Genomic DNA, 20,004 nt, shown 5'->3' on the forward strand with positions numbered 1-20,004 from the left:
ATGAAAGAAAAATTATTATAATAATATAATTGGAATATATGGGACATATTTATAATATTCTTTGTGTCACAAAAGTGATGATCTGGGTATCATAAATCAACACAAGTCAACATACATTTGCATTGCATAGATCCTGTAAATATTACACTATCACGCTGTACAAGAAATGTCCTTATGCTCTACATCTTCAAATCACACTTTGATTAGTATGTATGTGTAAAATACATAGAAAGATAGAAAGATAGATATTCATATTCATGTACATCAATATCATAATATAAATTTATAAAGCAAGTAATGATTTTATAAAATCCTTGTGCGAAAGATTTATCATTATTCATACATTGTCATACAAAATTTATGAAAAATATAAACAAACTTCCATACATTTTCTCAACAAAATTTCAATGAATACTATGGAGCACCATAAGTATCGTTAGACAAAGGTGCAAGCGTCTGCTAACAGGAATTGTTCTGAAGCTGAATGAAAAAAAAAAAAAAAAAAAGAGAGAGAAAAAGATCATATCTTTGGGTGCAAGACAGCTGACGCGAATATGCATCGTATAGTACTGGCATACATACCATGCTCATGTGGCTGATGGCAAGTTAAAAATTTTAACAGCACAGCTCAAAACAATGTGCAAATCATGTGTCTATCATTAACCTACACTATATAAAAATGCCCTAGGTGTACATTTGCTTTACATCAAATGTCAATTGCTTTCATCTGACTAGAACTATTCAACTATGATCGGAGCATGCCCTCTACTGATGAGACAGATCAGCTTCTCATTGCACGAGTGATCAAGTGTCAAACTTTTTTCCCGACGTGGCGGACAGAGTGGAGGCTGACTTCGCCGCAAGTGGTCTGATGCCTCTACACATCCCTCACCTCGGTGGCGTAAATCTCAGGTTTCCCCGCGCACATCGATGCGGTGTAGACTGTGCTGCTGCAAGGTGCCAGACAATGGACAGGACAAAAAAATCCAGTTACAGAATATCATACTATTAAAAGCTTTTATTTTAGCATAAAGATATTTTTGCAAATAGACACCAAGGCTAATACCTGTCCTTTCACTCCGCAAATTTATGCAATCAACCGATCAGGTGGTGATGTTTTTGCGTGCCGTTAAATTTGCAGCTCAACAGTGATTCAGATTCAGTCAGATTTGCGAAAGTCATGAAAATAGCAGCCTTTATAAATCGCTGCTCGGCGTATGCCAGCTACGTCAGCTAGTGTGAAGACTCTCTCACAGCGTTTGATCTGAAGAAGCCTGCAGATCCAGTAGGCAAAAGTCTCATCAAGAACAGGTAATTTGCAACTGATTGTGCCAAATGAACTTTCACCCAGCAGCTTTTGCAGTAGATTACGAGGCAGAAAAAACAGAGATGACACACTTGTGACCCACCATAAGAAAATGTGGTTCACTCTTGGGTTGCCCATGCACTGTACTCAACTTGGCAAGCTTTCTCTTCTCTATTCAGAATGCCGTTCAAACTTGGCCTTGTATTAGAGTTAGTGAGTATAGCAATGCACCTGTCAATGCAATGTCATACAGATATTGACAGAAAAAAACCCTCCAATCTTTCCATCAGAGCCATTTTCATAGGCAGGCAACATAACACAAATAAATGTGAATTTATGAAATCTATGTGAAAATGCAGGCACTCTTGTCTACATTGTGGGAACCTGGTATACAAGGTTTCCACAAGGAACGGGTGAAAGTACCACTGGAACCCATCCAAAGGCATCAGATTCAATCATTGACTCTTTACACAATCAATCTTTGGAATTCATATCTATTTTCAAGATATGAGTTATTAGTATGTATGGTATAAAACTCATGTTAAGTTATTTTCATTATTTATATTCTTTCATTTATGCACCTTTATCTTTATGTATGTCAGAAAACAAATTTTATGTATATTTTATACATGACAATAAATTATCTTGAAATCTTGAAATCTTGAAATTAGAATTATTCTATAAATATTAGTTTTTTCCTTAAAAAAATGTGTTACTTCAGAGAAGAATGACTGTACAATTTTGGTTAGAAAAGCACTTAATGCGCATTGCCTTCTTTTGTAATTCCTACTTGTTTTAACCAAATCTTGTATAACAATAACCTAACGTCAACATGCATATCATTTCCTTTCCAAACTAAAGAAGTATCGAGTTGAGACAAGGTGCATTATTCAGAGAATTTCCTTTTATTTTTTCACATTTCATCATAGCAACTGTTCTTCCCCACCACTGGATATAAGACAGGTCACTTTGTATTTACTACTTTTGTTCCTCATAATTTCCCTAGATGCACTTGGAAATGTGATTTTTTTTTGTTTGAAAATCTGTGCAGGGATGGGTGGTTTTCCATTCATGTGGGTTGGGTGACATCCTTTAATACACAATGACAAAGGAAGTCATAGCAACACAGGAAAAAAACACATTCGCTGGGCGTTTGTGGTAGGATGTACCGTATCACCTAAATAACAAACCCTGCTTTCAGGCCTACCAGGTGCAAGTTGATGCAGATGGGGCAGAATTCTCAGTCAATGCTCGTATGAAATGCTTGGAAGTTTTCAATTAAAGTATCTCATTGTTTTTATCTTTCTTTTTCTTACATTTTCTTCTATCTATATATCTCTATCTTTCACTACCTCTATTTCCTCTCACTATCTCTCTCCCTGTATTTTCTCTTTACATACATATCTTTCTCTTTCTCTTTCTATTTTCTCTCACTATGTATCTCCTTCTCTTTCCCTCTCTATTTTCTCTCTATATGTATATATTTCTCTTTCTATTTTTTTCTCTCTCTATATAAACATATATCTTTCTCTTTCTCTCTTCCCATCTCTCATTCCTTTCCAGTATTTCCATCCATCTATCATTCCATGAATATGTTAATCTGCCTCCTTAACTCTATCACACTATCTTTCACAGATCCATCTTTGTTGTCATCCATCCTATATTCATCTACGTCTGTGTTTATCACTCTTTCAATCTGTCTTTCTATCAGTCTATACATCTATCTATCGACCACTCACTATTTTTTTTTAATTTCCTTATCTATCTTTGTTTCTTTTTCTTATTATTTTTTTTTTTGTTTCTCTCAAGATAATCTTCTTTGAGTTTTCTCTCTGTCTTTTCATCAGGTAAATTACAGGTTTCCCAACACAGACATTGTGACACAGACCAAGCAAGCAACCAATGCTGCCTGCTTTACCGCTGACTATCCAAAAGGAATCCTGAGTACAAATTTCTAATTCAAAATGAAATATTAGAAGTTTGATCACAAAATAGGTAAATGCCATTTTCAAACATTTTAAACTTTCATCATCAGATGGAGCAGAATAAAACCTTTCATGTGATACCTCACTTGTTACACAACAACAAGGAATGTTCTTGAAATCATGATTTAAAATATCCCACATTTTCTTATATTTTGTTTAGTAGCAGCTTTACTGGAAAGTATTTCCAATTAACAAGAATGGAGTTAACTCCTTTTTCGATCAAACTCTTCATATACTCACATGATGCTCTTAGAGACATTTAGCATTACAAGCTGCTATGAATTGTTCACTGAAAGTGATGGACAGGAAGGAATTTCATTTCTCATTTTGTTACAATTTCAGAGAAACAAACATATGACTATGTTTAATTTGATATGACTATATTCTTCCAAAAGAAAAAAAAAAAGACCCACGAACATTAATGATGAAATCTTTCCTTCCTTGCCCTTACAGGCTAGGTCACAATCAATCTCCAGAGAGCTTCTGAAAATATCACAAGCCATGTGAAATGTAGGTCTAACTGACGGAATCTGATTTAGCAAGAAGTGAAATTGGTCCTCGCCCTTTGCTCTCGTTTTCTTTGGTAATGTGAGCCACGTTATATCGGTTGCTGACAAGAGGAAGTGGTTTCACCCAGTAATATGAGCATTTGCCACTGGCATTTTCCTGGTATTTAGTGAAAACAAAAAATGCTTTCAAAGAAATCATAAACATGCTCAGTAAAACAAAAGGTTTGTAGGTAAATGGCTAACTTTGGACACTTTGCACGAAAACATGAAGGTGGTTTGAATTTAAATCATGATTTGTGCAAATTTCTTCTGCCTAAATATGATTGACAGAATGCGTTTGCCATCAGATATCCAGTAACAAATATGCATTGATACGCGCATGTCAAATGTATGTCTATTTCTGCTTATTTTTATAGACCATGGTGTAACTTTTAACCACATTAAATTTGTGAATTTGGGCCCAAAATTCAATGCAAGGATTGAATCCAGCACTATTCCAAAAAATTACTCAACTTTGCATAGCATTAGACCATGTCCCTCAAGAAATGGTCTTTTCTATTGAAGATGATGGATCTAAATGCTAATTTTTGTTTTTTTCACTCCTCAATGAGAAACTTATCCATGTCATGTGCCTTTGAGTAATTTTAAATTGATAAGCTCCTTTGTATTCCTTAATTGTTAACTGTGAATTCATTTTTGTAAACATGTTGATTCCTTTTATACCATATAAGTATATTAATAAAACCACAGAGACTGCAAAAAGGTTACCAGAAGCACCCACAACATTCTGCCATGATGTAACTACAGCTTTGTGATTGCATGTTCGCCACCACTTACTTATTTAGTACCAGTGGTGTCGTTAGTACACCCCACAGTGTCTTGTTGTTGATGTTCTTCTGACCAACAGCACGCATAGCCTTGTTACCAGGATCCCTAAAAAAAAGGGGGGGAAGGGAGAAGAATGGTTAAAGTTTGTGTCTCTTTTGCAACTCTAAAAATTGAAATTAGATTCCTTTCATAAGCTGGAATTTTAAAGAGGAGGGTAATTCAAACCTTTCCTCAAAATCATAAAACTGGAAACTTCTTTATGATGGAGGAAGAACGATACCTGAGATTGCGAGTGAATCTACGCTGTATTCGGACCCCCAAAATATTCCAAGCAATATTCTTGGCATAAATGTGGGAGCGTATTCTCAAGCGACATGCACTTAGTTTTTCATTTCTTTTTTAAACCTCTGCAGTGTATTTCTGTAAGAATTCATACACGATTTGGGAGATATTATTCTTCGTCCATGCCAAATTTTGTGACTTTTGCAAAAGGAATATACAGTTTTTCAAGAGAGAAACAGATTCGAAGCAAATATATAAAATATACAAAATGATACAGTGGTTAATGCTCACAGGTCACATTATGTTATTCTCTGAGAAAGATTAAGACAGATATCTGCTGGCCTTTCAAAGACACCTCTGCATTCTAAATTTGAGAACTCTTGATCCAATGGGCTAACTGGAACAACTCAGGCTTGCCAGAGGGTTGCAAGATATAGCCACAACTAATTGATGCCACTGACCAAGACAACAACATCAAACAAACATAGTTTAACAATGTGAAGCAAGTTCATGACTTAATGGTTAACTTTATAACTTGATGGTTGATGCTACACAGTTGTAAATATTTAATGAAGAACCATGTCGACTATCAAATCTTAATGAATCGCTTTACCTCTCTTTTGACGAGCACTGTGGCTCAAACAGGATTAACGATTTCTCTATTATTTTTTAAATCAATTTTTACCTGCGGTCATCACTAGCCGGTGGTGGAACCCAGTGGTCATAATTTGTCTCCAGAAGGAACCACCTAGGGACAAAAAATGACGCAAAAAGTAGGGAAAAAAAGAGAGAATGGGATTCTCTGAGATGAACACTATTTGAAACACCTGCCGACAGAAATTTATTCACTCCTGACTCAGCTGAGAATGAAATGTTTGTTTACTTGTGTTTTTAATAAAAGTTTTAATGTCTGTTCAATCAGAAATAACAGGCTTCTAACAGAAATAGTAATATGAGCAAACATCACATAACTTTCACATTGCATAAAATACATTTTCCAATGTAGCCATATGCCATTATCAATTAACCCCGCAGCTTTCACTGAAGTATAGAAACACACAATCACAACAAAACAAAAACAATATGCTTATATTCCTAAAGCATAGCAAATCATAAACATTTTCTCATACAAGAGCTCCCTAAAGAATCTGCATGGCACATGCAATATTCGGGAAGGTGGTGACATAACAGAGAGATTCCGTATGCTAAAATAATGGTAGCAAAACCTGAACTTTGACACTTGATCCCATGACATACAGTATGAACACTTTCTGGAACATGCAATTTTTTTTTTTTTTTTTTTTTTTGGTGGATTTACCTTCGATATCCTACACATTCCATTCAAGTTTAAATAAGCAAATAATGGCAGCCATTTTGAACTTTGACCTTTAAATCAATGATATATTGACTCCTTCTGAGCATCAACAGTTTCTTTGGAGTTACCTTTAGACATCATACATCTTCATATTCTGAACTTTGACCTTTAAATCAATGATACATCCACTCCTTCTGGAGCATGATCAGTTCCTTTGGAGTTACCTTTTGATATCCCACACCATCATGTTTCAGTGTTAAAGAAAGACACAGTACTATCATTACCTGCCATCGGCCACGTCTATCTCCCAGACGTCCAGGGGTGCGGTGCGCTCCCTGGTTATGACCGCACCCTCACCAGGGTTTACCCCTCCTAGGATGATGTAGACAGGAGCCACCTCTTCCTCGTACACCAGTCTGCGAAAGGCTTCCTCATAGCTTTCAGCGTTCAGCAATGTCTACCAAGGCAAAAAGACAGCAACAGAGCAAATTACATAAATTGAATTGCTTTCAATTGAAGATTCCATAGCTTGTGAAGGTCATTACCATGAGAATTACATAAAGTCCCAGAAATAGGATAGTGTCCCACAGACTGATTGCTATCAAATCTAGTGCCTTTATATTCATCACATGTGATCTATATTTCTGTTCTGTTAAAAACAAAAGAGTAATACATGAGAGCACAAAAGAAAATCCTTTTATGCACATAGCTTACCTTTCTCTACTGTTTTTTATTCATGACCCTATCTGAATCAGTTTTGATCAGACATTGATTTGGGGGAAATTGGCATCATTCTGGATGGGCTGATTTTGCTACAACACACATTTCCCATAGACACTCGCCTGAGTATACTCGGGACTCATCCTAAACGGGTTAACAAAGAAACCATAAGTGGGTCAAATGTTCTTCTAAATTATAAAATTTCATGAAGGGAGAATCGAAATACTTTTAAGGTCAATTCATTAGGGTTAATTGAGGAAATATAGAAAAAGAGCATCAAATGGCAACTTGTATGGGCATGTACAAAAAAAGGTGTATTTATCTTCAATTATGAAGCCTGCACTTTAATGGAAGAAAAAGTCTTTCAAGTATATGCCAATTCCCAGCTCCAGAGGTTGTGGGAGAGACATCAGGTACAAAATTAATCACGTCGCTGAAATATATCCACAACCAGCGAGACTCGAGTTGCCACCACATCCCCCTCTAGTCTTCAAGCCCAATGAGATACCAACATAAGTTCTTTTTTTTTTTAAATAAATAAATAGAATAAACATACCCTGACAATTCCTCTTGAGCTCCAGTAGAATAATCAATTCATTTTCTTTTTTTCTGCATGAAAAACATGTCATCTACAAACTATTGGGTGCCTTTTTATAAACACAAGCCCTCATCCCCGCCCCCCCCCCCAAAAAAAAAACCTAACCCTGAAAACATGAAGGGCTCACGCAAGGCCTACTTGACCCAAATTCTACGCATATCCTGGTTGTGGGAAAAAAACACAATTTAGTTTGGATCCCAGCGAACAAACATCACGACATTAAAAACAAAACAAAGCGCTTGCAAACTTGTCTGTAAACAGAAGAGTTATGAATGACATGAAACAAAACAAATGTTATGCAATCAAACAAATATCCTCGTCATTGAAAGAAGAAACAACGACGACAAAAAGGAAAGAAAAATCAGAAATGCCTCATGCACACTTCAGTTGGATCATGTGAGGGGTACAAATGTTATTCTACTTGTTTTGTGCTTGATTTTGCTGGTTTTGTCTTTTGTCACATCCTCATCTGCACACCCGTTCTTTAACAAGCTCTGACAGAATAGTGAAAAAATAATCAAAAAGTGCAGTGCCATTTTCTGAAACACTTTTAAATGCCCATATCCTACCCCCATCCCTTTAGAAATAGAAAATAAGCGGCCGGTGTGAACGAGGGTCTTCAGAGATAATCCTGCTGAACTGGAGTCTTGCATTTCTGGCAAACAGCCTGACAAACTTTACAGTTTTCGCCTGAAGCAACATCCACCGTAGCTCATGAGGGAAGTGTGTTCATTCATACTATCAAGTCAAATGAATACCTCTAGAATACATGGATACCAGCGGCGGATGGAAGGGAACTCACGTCTCTTGCAATGAGCGAGGTGAACTTCACTTTCTTCAAGAGCAAGGCTTTGAGAAGCTCCACCATGTTGGCTGCAATGCTCCCTTTGTCTGCAACACAAAAGGAGAACATTTCTCAATTAATACCATTCATTCATACACATCATTAATTATTATCAATCATCAATTATTATCATAATCAACACATCATTCATCATTATCACCATTATTACAAGTTTCAGTTTCAACTATTAAAGGGATCGTATAGTTTTGGTTGAGACCTAATTTCAGGTTTCCAACATTTATTTGGTGAGATAATGAGAAACCTCTTATGAAATATGAAAGAGTATGTAATTCCATGAGGAATTCAACGTTTATTTAAGGAAAATTGGGTTTGAAATGGCTGAGATATCCAAAACATTGCAATTCTAATAAGTGTGGGACCCACACTTTATTATAATCACTTTGTTTTACTTTGTTTTTGGATGTCTCAGTCATTCCAAACCTGATTTTCATCAAATAAACTTTGAATTCCTCTTAAAATGGTATGCTCTGTACTATTTCATAAGTATTTTCTTGGTATCTCGCAAAAAGTTAAAAACCCAATTCTCATCTCCACCAATACTGTACCATCCCTTTAATGTTCCCTAGATTATGCAGAAGAGAGAAACAAAGCTCTTCAAAGTTTAATTTTTTTTTTCTCAGGTTATGACATACATCCATCTCTCATCTATCCCTGGTGCCTATCCTCTTATCCTTCCAATTATTATCCATTTTCATATCTTGCCTTCCTTCTTTTCCTCATCTTCCTCCTGCAACCCCGCTTAACTCCATCTTCTTTATTTTCATTTTCTATTCTTTCTGGTTTTCTTCTTTCCCCTTTTCTTCCTTCTTATCATCCCCTTCTTCCTTTTTTTTTTTCTTTTCATCCATTTAGCTTCCTTTTACTTCTTCATTTTCTTCCTTTTCTTTCCTTCTTGTTTATTTTTCTATCTCTCCATCCCTTCAGAATTCTCTCCTTCTTCCTCCTCCTTTTCCTTCTCTTGTGGTTCTCCTTTTAAAACTTACAGCTTCCCACTTTTTTCCCAGGCTACGGTGTCATATCAACGCTTTGAAATCCAAGTATTCCAGCCATCTCAATGCCAATTCTACGTTAAAAATACTGTATACACCAAATATTTCATGAGGTTTTCATTTTTGCCGATTGCACAAGTCAGGTGGGTTTCAGGAACTTTAAAGCAAGAGAAAATATTAGCGACATGAATGTGACGTGGATGCATACATTTCTCTGTTCGGAATGGTACTCCACAATCGCGTACCACTTGCGACATTGGCGGGAAGTCCTAATTTGCAAAAAATTAGAATCGCTAACTAAATGTCATATACAGTACTTTGGTAGGCCCTCCGATTGATGGTTCATCAGCATTAGATGGGAACATAGATGTAGATAATTCTCTTAAATATTCACGGGGGGGGGGGGAGGAGGAGGGGTCGGCATGAAATGAAAGAAGATTAATTACAGATGGATTCATAAGTGTGAATTCTCTTCTTCTTTTGTCAAACATTATCAAGTAATATTAATTGAGTTGTCACTCATGAGAACCATAATATACATGTATTCCCAGCCACAATGTGTAGTATACTTATCAAAAATATTGTTCACGAAAAAAAGTCTTTCCCATCTCTGGCAGAGCGCCATAAGGTCACATCTCATCAGTGCTTTCCGAAATGACAGCAACGAGATAAACATGCTTACATAAATATGCATTCAACGGACTGTTATACATGCTCTGTGTACAGACTACAGTTTACCGATCACTGGTAAAAACTGTAACAAGCAGAGTTACCCCTTTCGTTCAGGCTTATGGTGAATTTGTTGGGCTTCATTCCCGTAAACACTCCAACCTGGCCAACGAAGTTGGTGGTAGTATACACAGTCTGCCAAAAAGAAAAAGAGGAACCACTGTAAAGTTTTCAGCGTTACATTTATCAAAACAGTTTATTCCTTTATTCATTCATTAAAGCATTTCCGATACAAATATTCAGATCGAAAACAAAGAGTCTGTAATCTGAAACATGAATGCGATACATATCGGCATGTTCGTTGTATACATTGTAGAGTACAAAGGCGACTCAATGACATGGATAAAGTGCAGCTTTTCAGCAGAGATGAATCCACTGAAATGTAGGACTTCAAGAGCACAATGGACTCATTGCTGCATGTAAATAGCTCAGCTATGGGCCGGGGCATTATGTTAACTTCCCCATGTCCTTGGCCAGAAAGGGTAGTCAATCTCTATAGGAAGGTATAACAATTGTAACAATCCTTTCATGTACAAGAACTACCAGGAATTGTCTTGTACCATCCAGTTTCACGGGAAAACATCCCTTTATTCATTGTAAGCTAGTCTTGGGGATGTCTGTGTTGATGGAGAATAATATACTGTAAGGCAAGATATTTTCGAGGCATTAAATTTTCGGAATTGGAGCCAACGGCTTTTTTTTTTTGCAGTGCTCATGAAATTTTTGAATTGCCACTGGCATTCATTGCATATTGTGTAGACAAAAACTTTCACATGCATTTTAATTTCATGAATCTTGGCTCTCGCGAAATTCGTGAAATTAAATTGCATGCGAACATTTGACATAATTCACAGTAGCATGCCAAGTAGTCTATCTAATCAGGCAGCAAAGCTAGCAAAACATAAACTCTTTGATATGGTGTGCTTTATAATACAATGTACATGGAATGGTGCCAACGTCTCCTTTAAGAAAAGCAGGGATTACATACCATTACACAATTTTGCATCTAAGCTTTTTAATAGGCACACAGAGATAGAATTGGAGAGTAGAGTATATCATGCACATTTTAATAAACCACTGAGGATAGGTCCAATGTATACTCGGGAAAGTGTGTATGGGAAATGCGTGTCGCACCAAAATCAGCCCGTCCTCAATGGGTTAATAGGAATGAGGCAGAGAAACAATAAACTTTAACACATCACATCCCAAACATTTGCTAACTAAAAGACACATGCGTATTCACACACATAATGCACATGCGTGCAAGGGTGGCCATAGGCATTTCAGGAGCCAAAGGCTTTACCCTAATCCCACTGGTTTTTTTTTGAGGGACCTTGAAACCATGGGGGGGGGGGGGGGCTTTTTGGCGCCCCCCTTCAGATCTCGGTTGTGGATCACGCAATCCTCTCGAAAATTTGCACAAAGGTAGAGGCCAATGTAATCTACAAGACTGTATAGTTATATTTTTCAAATTTCAATGTATGTATTTTATATTAATCAATTTATAATAATTTATGCAAAAATAAATTTTTGCCTATAAATCAAAAAATAAACTCCAAGACTTCTTATATTATTTCTAATGTATTTTATTGTTTATTGAATTTCTTATGTATTTCTTTGTTTTTTAATTTTTGTTTTTGATGGGGTTTTTTTTGTCAAAATTTGTCGCAGAAACTTTTTAAAGTATAATCAGGCTAAAATAAATCATTATCAGACATTGAAAGTAAAAACATTTATTTTTATATGGATTAATTGCAAAAACACAATTTGCATTGGTTTGTACACAAAATCATGTTTTTGAGCAATTTTTGGGTCGACAAAATTGGGCTTCAAAACGGTATGCCCGGGAGCAACAAATTTGGTCTCAAAAGTTGCGCGATACTTGAAAGAAAAAAGTCATAAAATGTCGCGGCGAGAGCATCACGCGTTGCAGAATAATCACGCGAAATGTCGAGGGGGGGGGGGCCAAAATGCTCCCCCCCCCCCCCCCCCCCCCCCTCCACGGTGGGAATAGGGTTAAACCCCCAGTAGCATGGGGATACCATGGAGCGGGAAAGCTGGCCCAGCTTGGATATATTTGAGAATCCCTGCAACGAATTGCGGACAGCTTTATCACTGATCTCTATGCCAGGGCTCGACACTAACGGTGGCCCGGTGGCCCAGGGCCACCAAAATTGAAAGTCGGGCCACCAAATTTCACAAAAGGGCAAATTTGGTGGGCCGCCTCGGGCCACCAAAATGTTTTGAAAAGTACGTCAATTAATTCGTAACTTTTTGCGCCGGAAATTAGCAGTTATATTTGTTTAAAGGATGGATGAAAAGGACTGAATGAGCGCCTGAGAGTGAGTGTTGCGAGTTTGTTGAGGTTTATTTATGAGTAGATGTATGTCCAACTTCCAATTCTTACTATGACTGGATAAAACTTAGATATTTGACTCATTAAAAAAAACCAGGACTTTTAATGTTTTTTTTATTGTTTTTTTTTTTCGGGGCCACCAAATTTTTCTCTCGGGCCACCAAAAATTTGAAATTGAGGATTTTGGTGGCCCCATCGGGCCACCAAACAAAAAAGTTAGTGTTGAGCCCTGTCTATGCTATTACACACACAGCCGAAAAATCTCGACTGTAAATGGTTTAATGCGCATTCGTGTGGTGTATGACGGGCACTATTTGTGGTTTTCGAATGTACCCTTGTGGGCCGCTGCGTATAAGAAAACACTGTTTATATTAAAGAACATCTATATTTCACTGCACTATTGGGATTCAAATCGTATAAATATCTCACATAATATAAGAAAGAAGCAAACACCATAAGCATAACTGAGAATATTACTTCCGAGGCCGATATGTTCACATTCAAACTGATTTAATGACTTTTTTGGGGGGATCAACTGATGTCAAATGAGGTCTTCGCCACAGGCTACAAAGCTTCCGAGGTAATTTAAGGATCATTTGAAAGTTAAGAGACATAAAAACTACACCTAATAGCACTTTAGGATCTAGAGGGATATCATGTCCACTCAACTTTAAAACAAAATTCTCATTGACCTTCCCTGTTAATGTCAACGATTAAATATCCATTAAACTCTCAAGGCTGAAACACAGTATCGTACCTTTCAGTGTGTGAACACTCCAAATTAAACTCTAAGCATGTTTAAAGCACGTGGATGAACTAAACATTCTCGCATCCACCTTTTCGATTTGTGCTGAGACTGTTCTAGAAGAAATGTCTGGCGTGTCTCCACAGGAGGAAGTGCTGGGGAAAAACGAATGCATGTTTTTACTGTATACGCTGTTATTTTCGCATACAGATATTTTCGCGAATGAGGAGGTCACAGACATTTTCGCGAGACATTATTTTCGCGAATTGACACAGAAGCCTACATAAGCGCACTACTACCTTAGCATATGGTAACATTTTCGCGTGTTGCTAAATTCGCGGTCCAACTGAGATTCGTGAAATTAGCGAAAATTAAACCCTCACAAAAATAACAGCTTATACAGTACACCAAGTGCCCGATTCACACGTTGGGTCTGTGCTTGAAACTCAGTGACAGCAAACATCTAGGATCTCTGGACGTTATACGCATGCATGGTCATACCCTCATATTTTTTTTTTTCTTAATTCTGGCAACGTGATTATGTTCAGACCGCCAAGGCAAAGCAGCTATTAGTACTTACACTCTCCCTCCTTGATCCCACCCTCAAGCCTATCACATGACAAAATACAACCATCATATTTTCTTTTCATTTTCACTTGTGTTTTTAGCATGGGTTCTCTGACCCACAGGATCCATGTTAAACAGAAAGAAGTGAAAATGACATTTTCACCAACATCTTATCTCTGAATTTTCACCTATGTTACTACTGTACTGACGACATGTTACCTATTTCCTTCTAAAGTCTGATGTGCGTTTGTTGGGTCTGTTGGGTATTTCTTGTTGTTAGGTTTTTTTGTTTGGTTTTGGTTTTGTTTGTTTGTTTGTTTGTTTTTTGTGTGTTTTTTTTTTTTGGGGGGGGGGTGTAATTTGACATAGCAAATTTCCACTCTGCTGTTTTTATCTCTGACATGATTTCCAAATTCATTTTTTTAATCTTTTAATAAAAGTTAGCAAGACCACTCAGGTGGGATATGGTACTGTGCCTCAGTCTAGGGGGCAGGTCATAATGACATGATAGTAATCTGGGGAGTTAGTTGATCTTTGAATTATTTGTGGACAATTACTTTCCAGACATCTTATGCCAATTGGCAAAAATACCACATTAAGGGTTGCAGTCAACTTGAACACTGTATGGAAATGTACTTTTGAGAGAAACTCAGAATCAATTTTCATTTCCGAATAACGTGTGCACTATATGATGAGTGTTACATTTCATAATTGAGTGATATCAGATTCATGAGAGCAATGATGATTGACACATGATCATTGACAGAAAGTGAAAGTTTTCTTCAACAAAACCATGACAACTATTAAAACATGAACTGTCTGTGGGAAATACCACAGTGAGCAGGTGTTCATCAATACTTTGTTTGAAAGGCTTTCATTTGAAGAGAGGTCATATATTTGGAGCTTAGAAGGCTCTTGAAATCATCCTACATGTAGAAATTATACAACTGCACTATCGTAAATCATACTATGAGCATGAATTAAAGCAAATTAGACAATTATGAACAAATTTTTTTTTTCCTACAGAAAAAAAACCACAAACACACACACATTTAATAAGATCTGTACAGAACTGAGAAATTTAAACATACTTTTTGAAAATCATTTTAACCCAATCATTATCACTTGCAACCTGCTTATACTTTTTTTGACAGAGTAGTCCTGTAAGACATAATCATTAGGCGTTTTCACATCAGCCTGATAAAAATCCAAGCTCGGGATATTTTTTCGCGATTGCCAATTAGAGCGCTATTTCATTTCTTATTCACATCAGCCCGAAGAGAATTAGCCCGAATTTTTTTCGAGCTAATTCGACAGCTGAGTATGTGCAAACAGTATCAGTAATGTGTGTGCCCTCTCAAAAATTTCTCATGATTTGTGTGTAGTTTGCCTCGATCGATCGGGTCACACACTCTAGGCATGATGGGATGCATCGCGCTAATTCCTCGAGTCGTTTTCACATTATCAAATAGCGCGCTACTATCCCGCTATTTCAGAAATTTCCCGAGTTGGACTCGAGAAATTTTCTCGATCAGAGTGCGATGCAATTAGCACGCTAATTTGTGTTCACATTATCAAATAGCGCGCTATTTCGTGTTCGGGTTAATTTCCCAAGTCAGAAAATAGCGCGCTATTTGGAAACATCGGGCTGATGTGAAAACGCCTAATCATAGCATCGTTCATAAACATTTTTTTTTGTACAAGTGTACAAACTTTCAAGCTCAATATTGTTATCAGAACATCTGGACAAATAGTTCATGATAAACAAAAATCTGACATTAAATACTCTGGAGGCAAATGCTTCAGAGACTCAAAAACTTTTAGTGTAAATATGAGCCTGATAAACATTTATGGTATCACTTTTGCAATGTGAAGAAAATAAAATATATGAAAAAAAAAGAGAAAGAGGAAGACAATAAAGGCAGGATGAAGGAAACAAAAATCAATTGTGCAAAAAAAAAAACAAAAAAAAAACACACAACTGCACATTTAAAGGGATGGTACAGTATTGGTGGAGATGAGAATTAGGCTTTTAACTTTTTGCGAGATACCAAGAAAACACTTATGATATAGTACAAAGCATACCATTTTAAGAGGAATTCAAAGTTTATTTGATAAAAATTGGGTTTGGAATGACTGAAACATCCAAAAACAAAGTAAAACAAAGCAGTCGTAATAAAGTGTGGGTCCCACACTTTATTAGAATAGCTCTTTTTTGCTCTTTTTAGCTCTTTTTTGGATATCTCAGCCATTTCAAAACCAATTTTCATCAAATAAATGTTGAATTCCTCATAGAATTACATGCTCTTTCATGTTTCATAAGAGGTTTCTCATTATCTCACCAAAAATGTTAGAAACATGACATTAGGTCTCAACCAAAAATATAACATCCCTATAAGTGGCACAGGTATAGTAATGTTCTCTTTCTTCAACACTGGTCTGGAGATATACCATTGTAGCATGGATGTGATCTTATGAATCTATTTTGCATCTACATGTATGTACACTAAGAATTAAGTTTGGGCTTGTAGTTCTTCGTAACATGTTTTGCCTCTAGAGGCTATAATTAAACTCTGGTTTGGGGGTTTTGCTTTGTTTTGTTTTGTTATGTTTTGTTATGTTTTGTTTTGTTATGTTTTGTTTTGTTTTGTTTTGTTTTGTTTTGTTTTGTTTTGTTTTGTTTTGTTTTGTTTTATTTTATTTTGTCTTTTTGCCATTAGAAAAAACAAAAGAAGTGAAACAATCAAAGCAACCAATAAATTATGCTGAAAGTTGTGCTTAATTGCTCTCTGAATCTATTTTGCCTATAATAACAAGTAAGTTTGGGCTTGTGTTTCTTCCTAACATGTTTTGCCTCTAGAGATTATAATTAACTCTGGTTAGGGGTTTTCTTTTGTTTTGTTTTGTCCTTTTGCCATAAGGGAAAAAACAAAAAGAAAAAACAAAAAGAAGTGAAACGATCTAAAGCAACCAATAAATTATGCTAAAAGTTGTGTTTAATTGCTCGTAAATATCCCCCCCCCCCATAAAATGGCCTTGACAGCTTTTCAACAAAGGATGAAATACAAAGAAGAAAGCTTTGATGAATTTTCACCCAAACAAAAAGTCATGCTCACAATCTCTTTACCTTTTTTTTTTTTTCTTCATGAATTTCTCCAGCATGGTACACAGAGGTCAATAATACACTGAGTCAAGGGCACATGTTGCCCTTCTGCCATTGAGCATACTCCATAAATATGGTCCTTAAGACTATAATTCATTGTAAATTGTTTACAGCATGTATACTCTGAGGATGACAACACCATCTGTTCTATTTTCCACAGGGTGCCTTGGTATTTTTTTCGCAAACAAATCAGTAGCTAGGTGGATAAAAACATGCAGCAAAAATGCATAAACACACTACTTTGCTTTCAAGAATGTGCTTTATGTATTTCACCCTCTAACCACTTTAAAGATTCCTTGCAATGCCCACCTTGACTCACAGAATACAGCTGTAAGAAAGGTGCATGCCATTTTGCATCTAGCTCTAGAGAAAGTGATCATGTACTGCTGTCTGTAAAACATGATATATTCGAAGGACATAAGCACTGGGTGGGAATTGAACCCCCGTTCTCCGATTGGAAGTCCGTAGTCTTATCCACTATGCCACACGCAGCGCCCCATTGCAGATTCAGTGCTTTTTCAAGAGGGGCAGCTGCAGATTGTTCAGTGGGGTTTTAAAGGGTAAAGAGCCAGATTGTGTGCTCGAACACTGGTGGTGATACAGTATTTAGTTACACCCTATAGCAACCATTATTTCCTGGGTGCTCAATGTTTTAGTACTTTTGCTTGGCCCTGAGTTGTAGGACATGGTGGCAAGAGACATCAGTAAAAGCTCTAGGAATTGGGTCATAAATGCCAGAAATTCTGCTTGATTTTAGATAGATCTGATATTTAAACCAACAATACAGTTCCAACGATTTCAGTCACATAATTGTTTATTTGTTTGTGTGAAGAGTACTTACAATTGTAAGTTAGATCTGGCACAGGATAACTTGTTCATTTGTTAGGGTATGAACTACACCCAATATCAGGTAAGATAATCACATGATCAAACCACCTCATGTGACCCCTCTTATCTATTGTTCTTGACACGATATGCTGGCCACTTGAGAAGATAAAAGGTATAAATTGAAATTGAAACTGATTACATCACCACCTTTCTTTGTAGCTATATCTCCTATCATTCTGGCACAGTACCTATCATCTAAAATTAACCCAACTTCCACAGGATAACAGTTTCTTGTCCCAACCTCCTCCCCCCTTCCAAGAATAACAAAACAAAGCACATCACATGCTCTGAAATGATATAAATGCACTCAATGTCTGAGTGCAAAGTGGTCAACGAACTTTGGTACCAATTGCTGGATAGTTTTTATTAAATTGCATTTGTTTACATCACATGGTTTTAACAGATTCCCGATAGTACTACTCTTAGCCCCTGACAGGCTGTTTACATTTCATCAGTTGAGAATGATAAGGGCGTTAAGTTGCCACTAAACCCATAGGCCCAAATTCACGAAGGTGGTTTAAACTTAGACCATGGTACAAATTTAGACCATGGTCTAAAATAAGCGTTAAATAGGCGTACCAATACATGCGCGCATAAATGCACGTTTTTTTACTGGATGCCTGTTAGCGTACGCAATCTGTCAATCATATCTACGCAGAAGAAATTTACATAAACCATGGTTTAAATTTAGACCACCTTCGTGAATTCGGGCCATAGTGTTCAGGACCACTTAACGCCCTTCTCATTCTCAACAGACGATTTTGTGGTGTTTCAGAACTCCGATGAAGCAAAACAATTATTCACAAAACTAGAGTAGACACAGGGCTTTATGTATAAGGACCAATGCAAAGCTGGCTGCAGCATTTGCACACACAACTGTGATTATTGCAACAGGAAATGTATGTGATTGAAAACATTGATGCACATGATAAATGTTATTGACAATAAGCCATATGGGTGAAGAAAAATTGCCTACAGAGGCTGGATATGAGGCTAGCCCAGATTCACTTTGCATCAATGAAGACTTTCAAAATCAGTTTAGCTCATCTCTACAAAACCACAACTACAATCACCCTGTCATATATTGACTAACCCTCCTGGAGAAGATTTCAAGCTTGTTACTGTTAGTGGTCCTCGTCTGTCAGTAATCATATGGTCTCTCTTCAAAAAGAAACCGTCAAGTCACTTCAGAAATCATACAACCACTAGCTGCAAGCAGGAAACGTTAGTGGGGTAAATCATTTCTCAATATTTGTCTGCTCATCATTGGTAACACTAATACGATGCATGTGATTTCATCGTGATGTAATTCTGTAACCCAGCGGGAAAGATATGATCCTTGGAGAGAGGAAAGCATTATAATAAGGTCTAAAATTGTGACACCTCTTTAAAGGCTCACATAATCACACCATTCGTACGTATGGTGAAAGTAGCATTTCTAAGTTTTGTGCAGTATTTTGTAATGTGAGTACATATTCCTCACAAAATGCCATGGTCTTAATAAAGGATTGTAATTCACAGTTCATGTGAAATATGTATACATCAGTTATATGTGAATGCTCCTGTCATGAAATACCAGCTTCCTAGCAATGGTGTACTACACCGAATATTTCGTGAAGTTTTTATTTTCGCAAGTCAGGTGTGCTATTCACGAATTTAAAGACATGCAAAAATATGACTCTGATCCCGATATGAATGTGACGTGCACACATACACTGTACATTTCTCCGTTCAGTACTATTGCTCCACGATCGCAAATTCAACCACTCATGAAATCTTAGGGAAGTCCTGATTTGTGAAAATCTAGACTCACTAAATATATGGCGTGTACGGCATTTCTCACATGATCTGACATGCTTTCCTGTCTACTCAACATTGGAGGTACATGTACACTAAATGCGCAATGTTGTGCCTTGCAAAGAGTCATACTTTTGCCCAAGAAATATCAAAGTATTTTGTGAATGAGAATGATACTAACTGAAATACCGCACTAATGAGCACGGTGACAACAAATTACTGTGGTATCTGTTGCCATGGTAAATTATATTCCAATATGAGAGCACCTGAATTGTATTTTGACAGACCTTCCAGGTAAAGATCTTGGTGTAAATTCTCTTTATAGCAACAGCTACTTTAAAGAAGAGATCATCTCTACACAA

At 36.8% G+C, this 20,004-nt stretch overlaps 1 protein-coding gene across 1 annotated transcript in view; it reads right to left on the bottom strand.

Moving 5' to 3' along the window:
* Window positions 1–877: 877 nt before the first annotated feature.
* LOC140242728 (N-acylethanolamine-hydrolyzing acid amidase-like) overlaps window positions 878–20,004 on the bottom strand; it is a 36,200-nt gene continuing 17,073 nt past the window's right edge. The window contains exons 4-9 of the mRNA XM_072322488.1: window positions 10,171–10,261; window positions 8,346–8,434; window positions 6,510–6,682; window positions 5,596–5,658; window positions 4,638–4,733; window positions 878–950 (exon numbers count right to left, since the gene is read on the bottom strand). Coding sequence (XP_072178589.1) covers window positions 878–950; window positions 4,638–4,733; window positions 5,596–5,658; window positions 6,510–6,682; window positions 8,346–8,434; window positions 10,171–10,261 — 585 coding nt within the window. The remainder of the gene's footprint in view (window positions 951–4,637; window positions 4,734–5,595; window positions 5,659–6,509; window positions 6,683–8,345; window positions 8,435–10,170; window positions 10,262–20,004) is intronic.

Source organism: Diadema setosum, chromosome 19 (genome assembly GCF_964275005.1).
Source record: "Diadema setosum chromosome 19, eeDiaSeto1, whole genome shotgun sequence".
Lineage (NCBI taxonomy): Eukaryota > Metazoa > Echinodermata > Echinoidea > Diadematoida > Diadematidae > Diadema > Diadema setosum.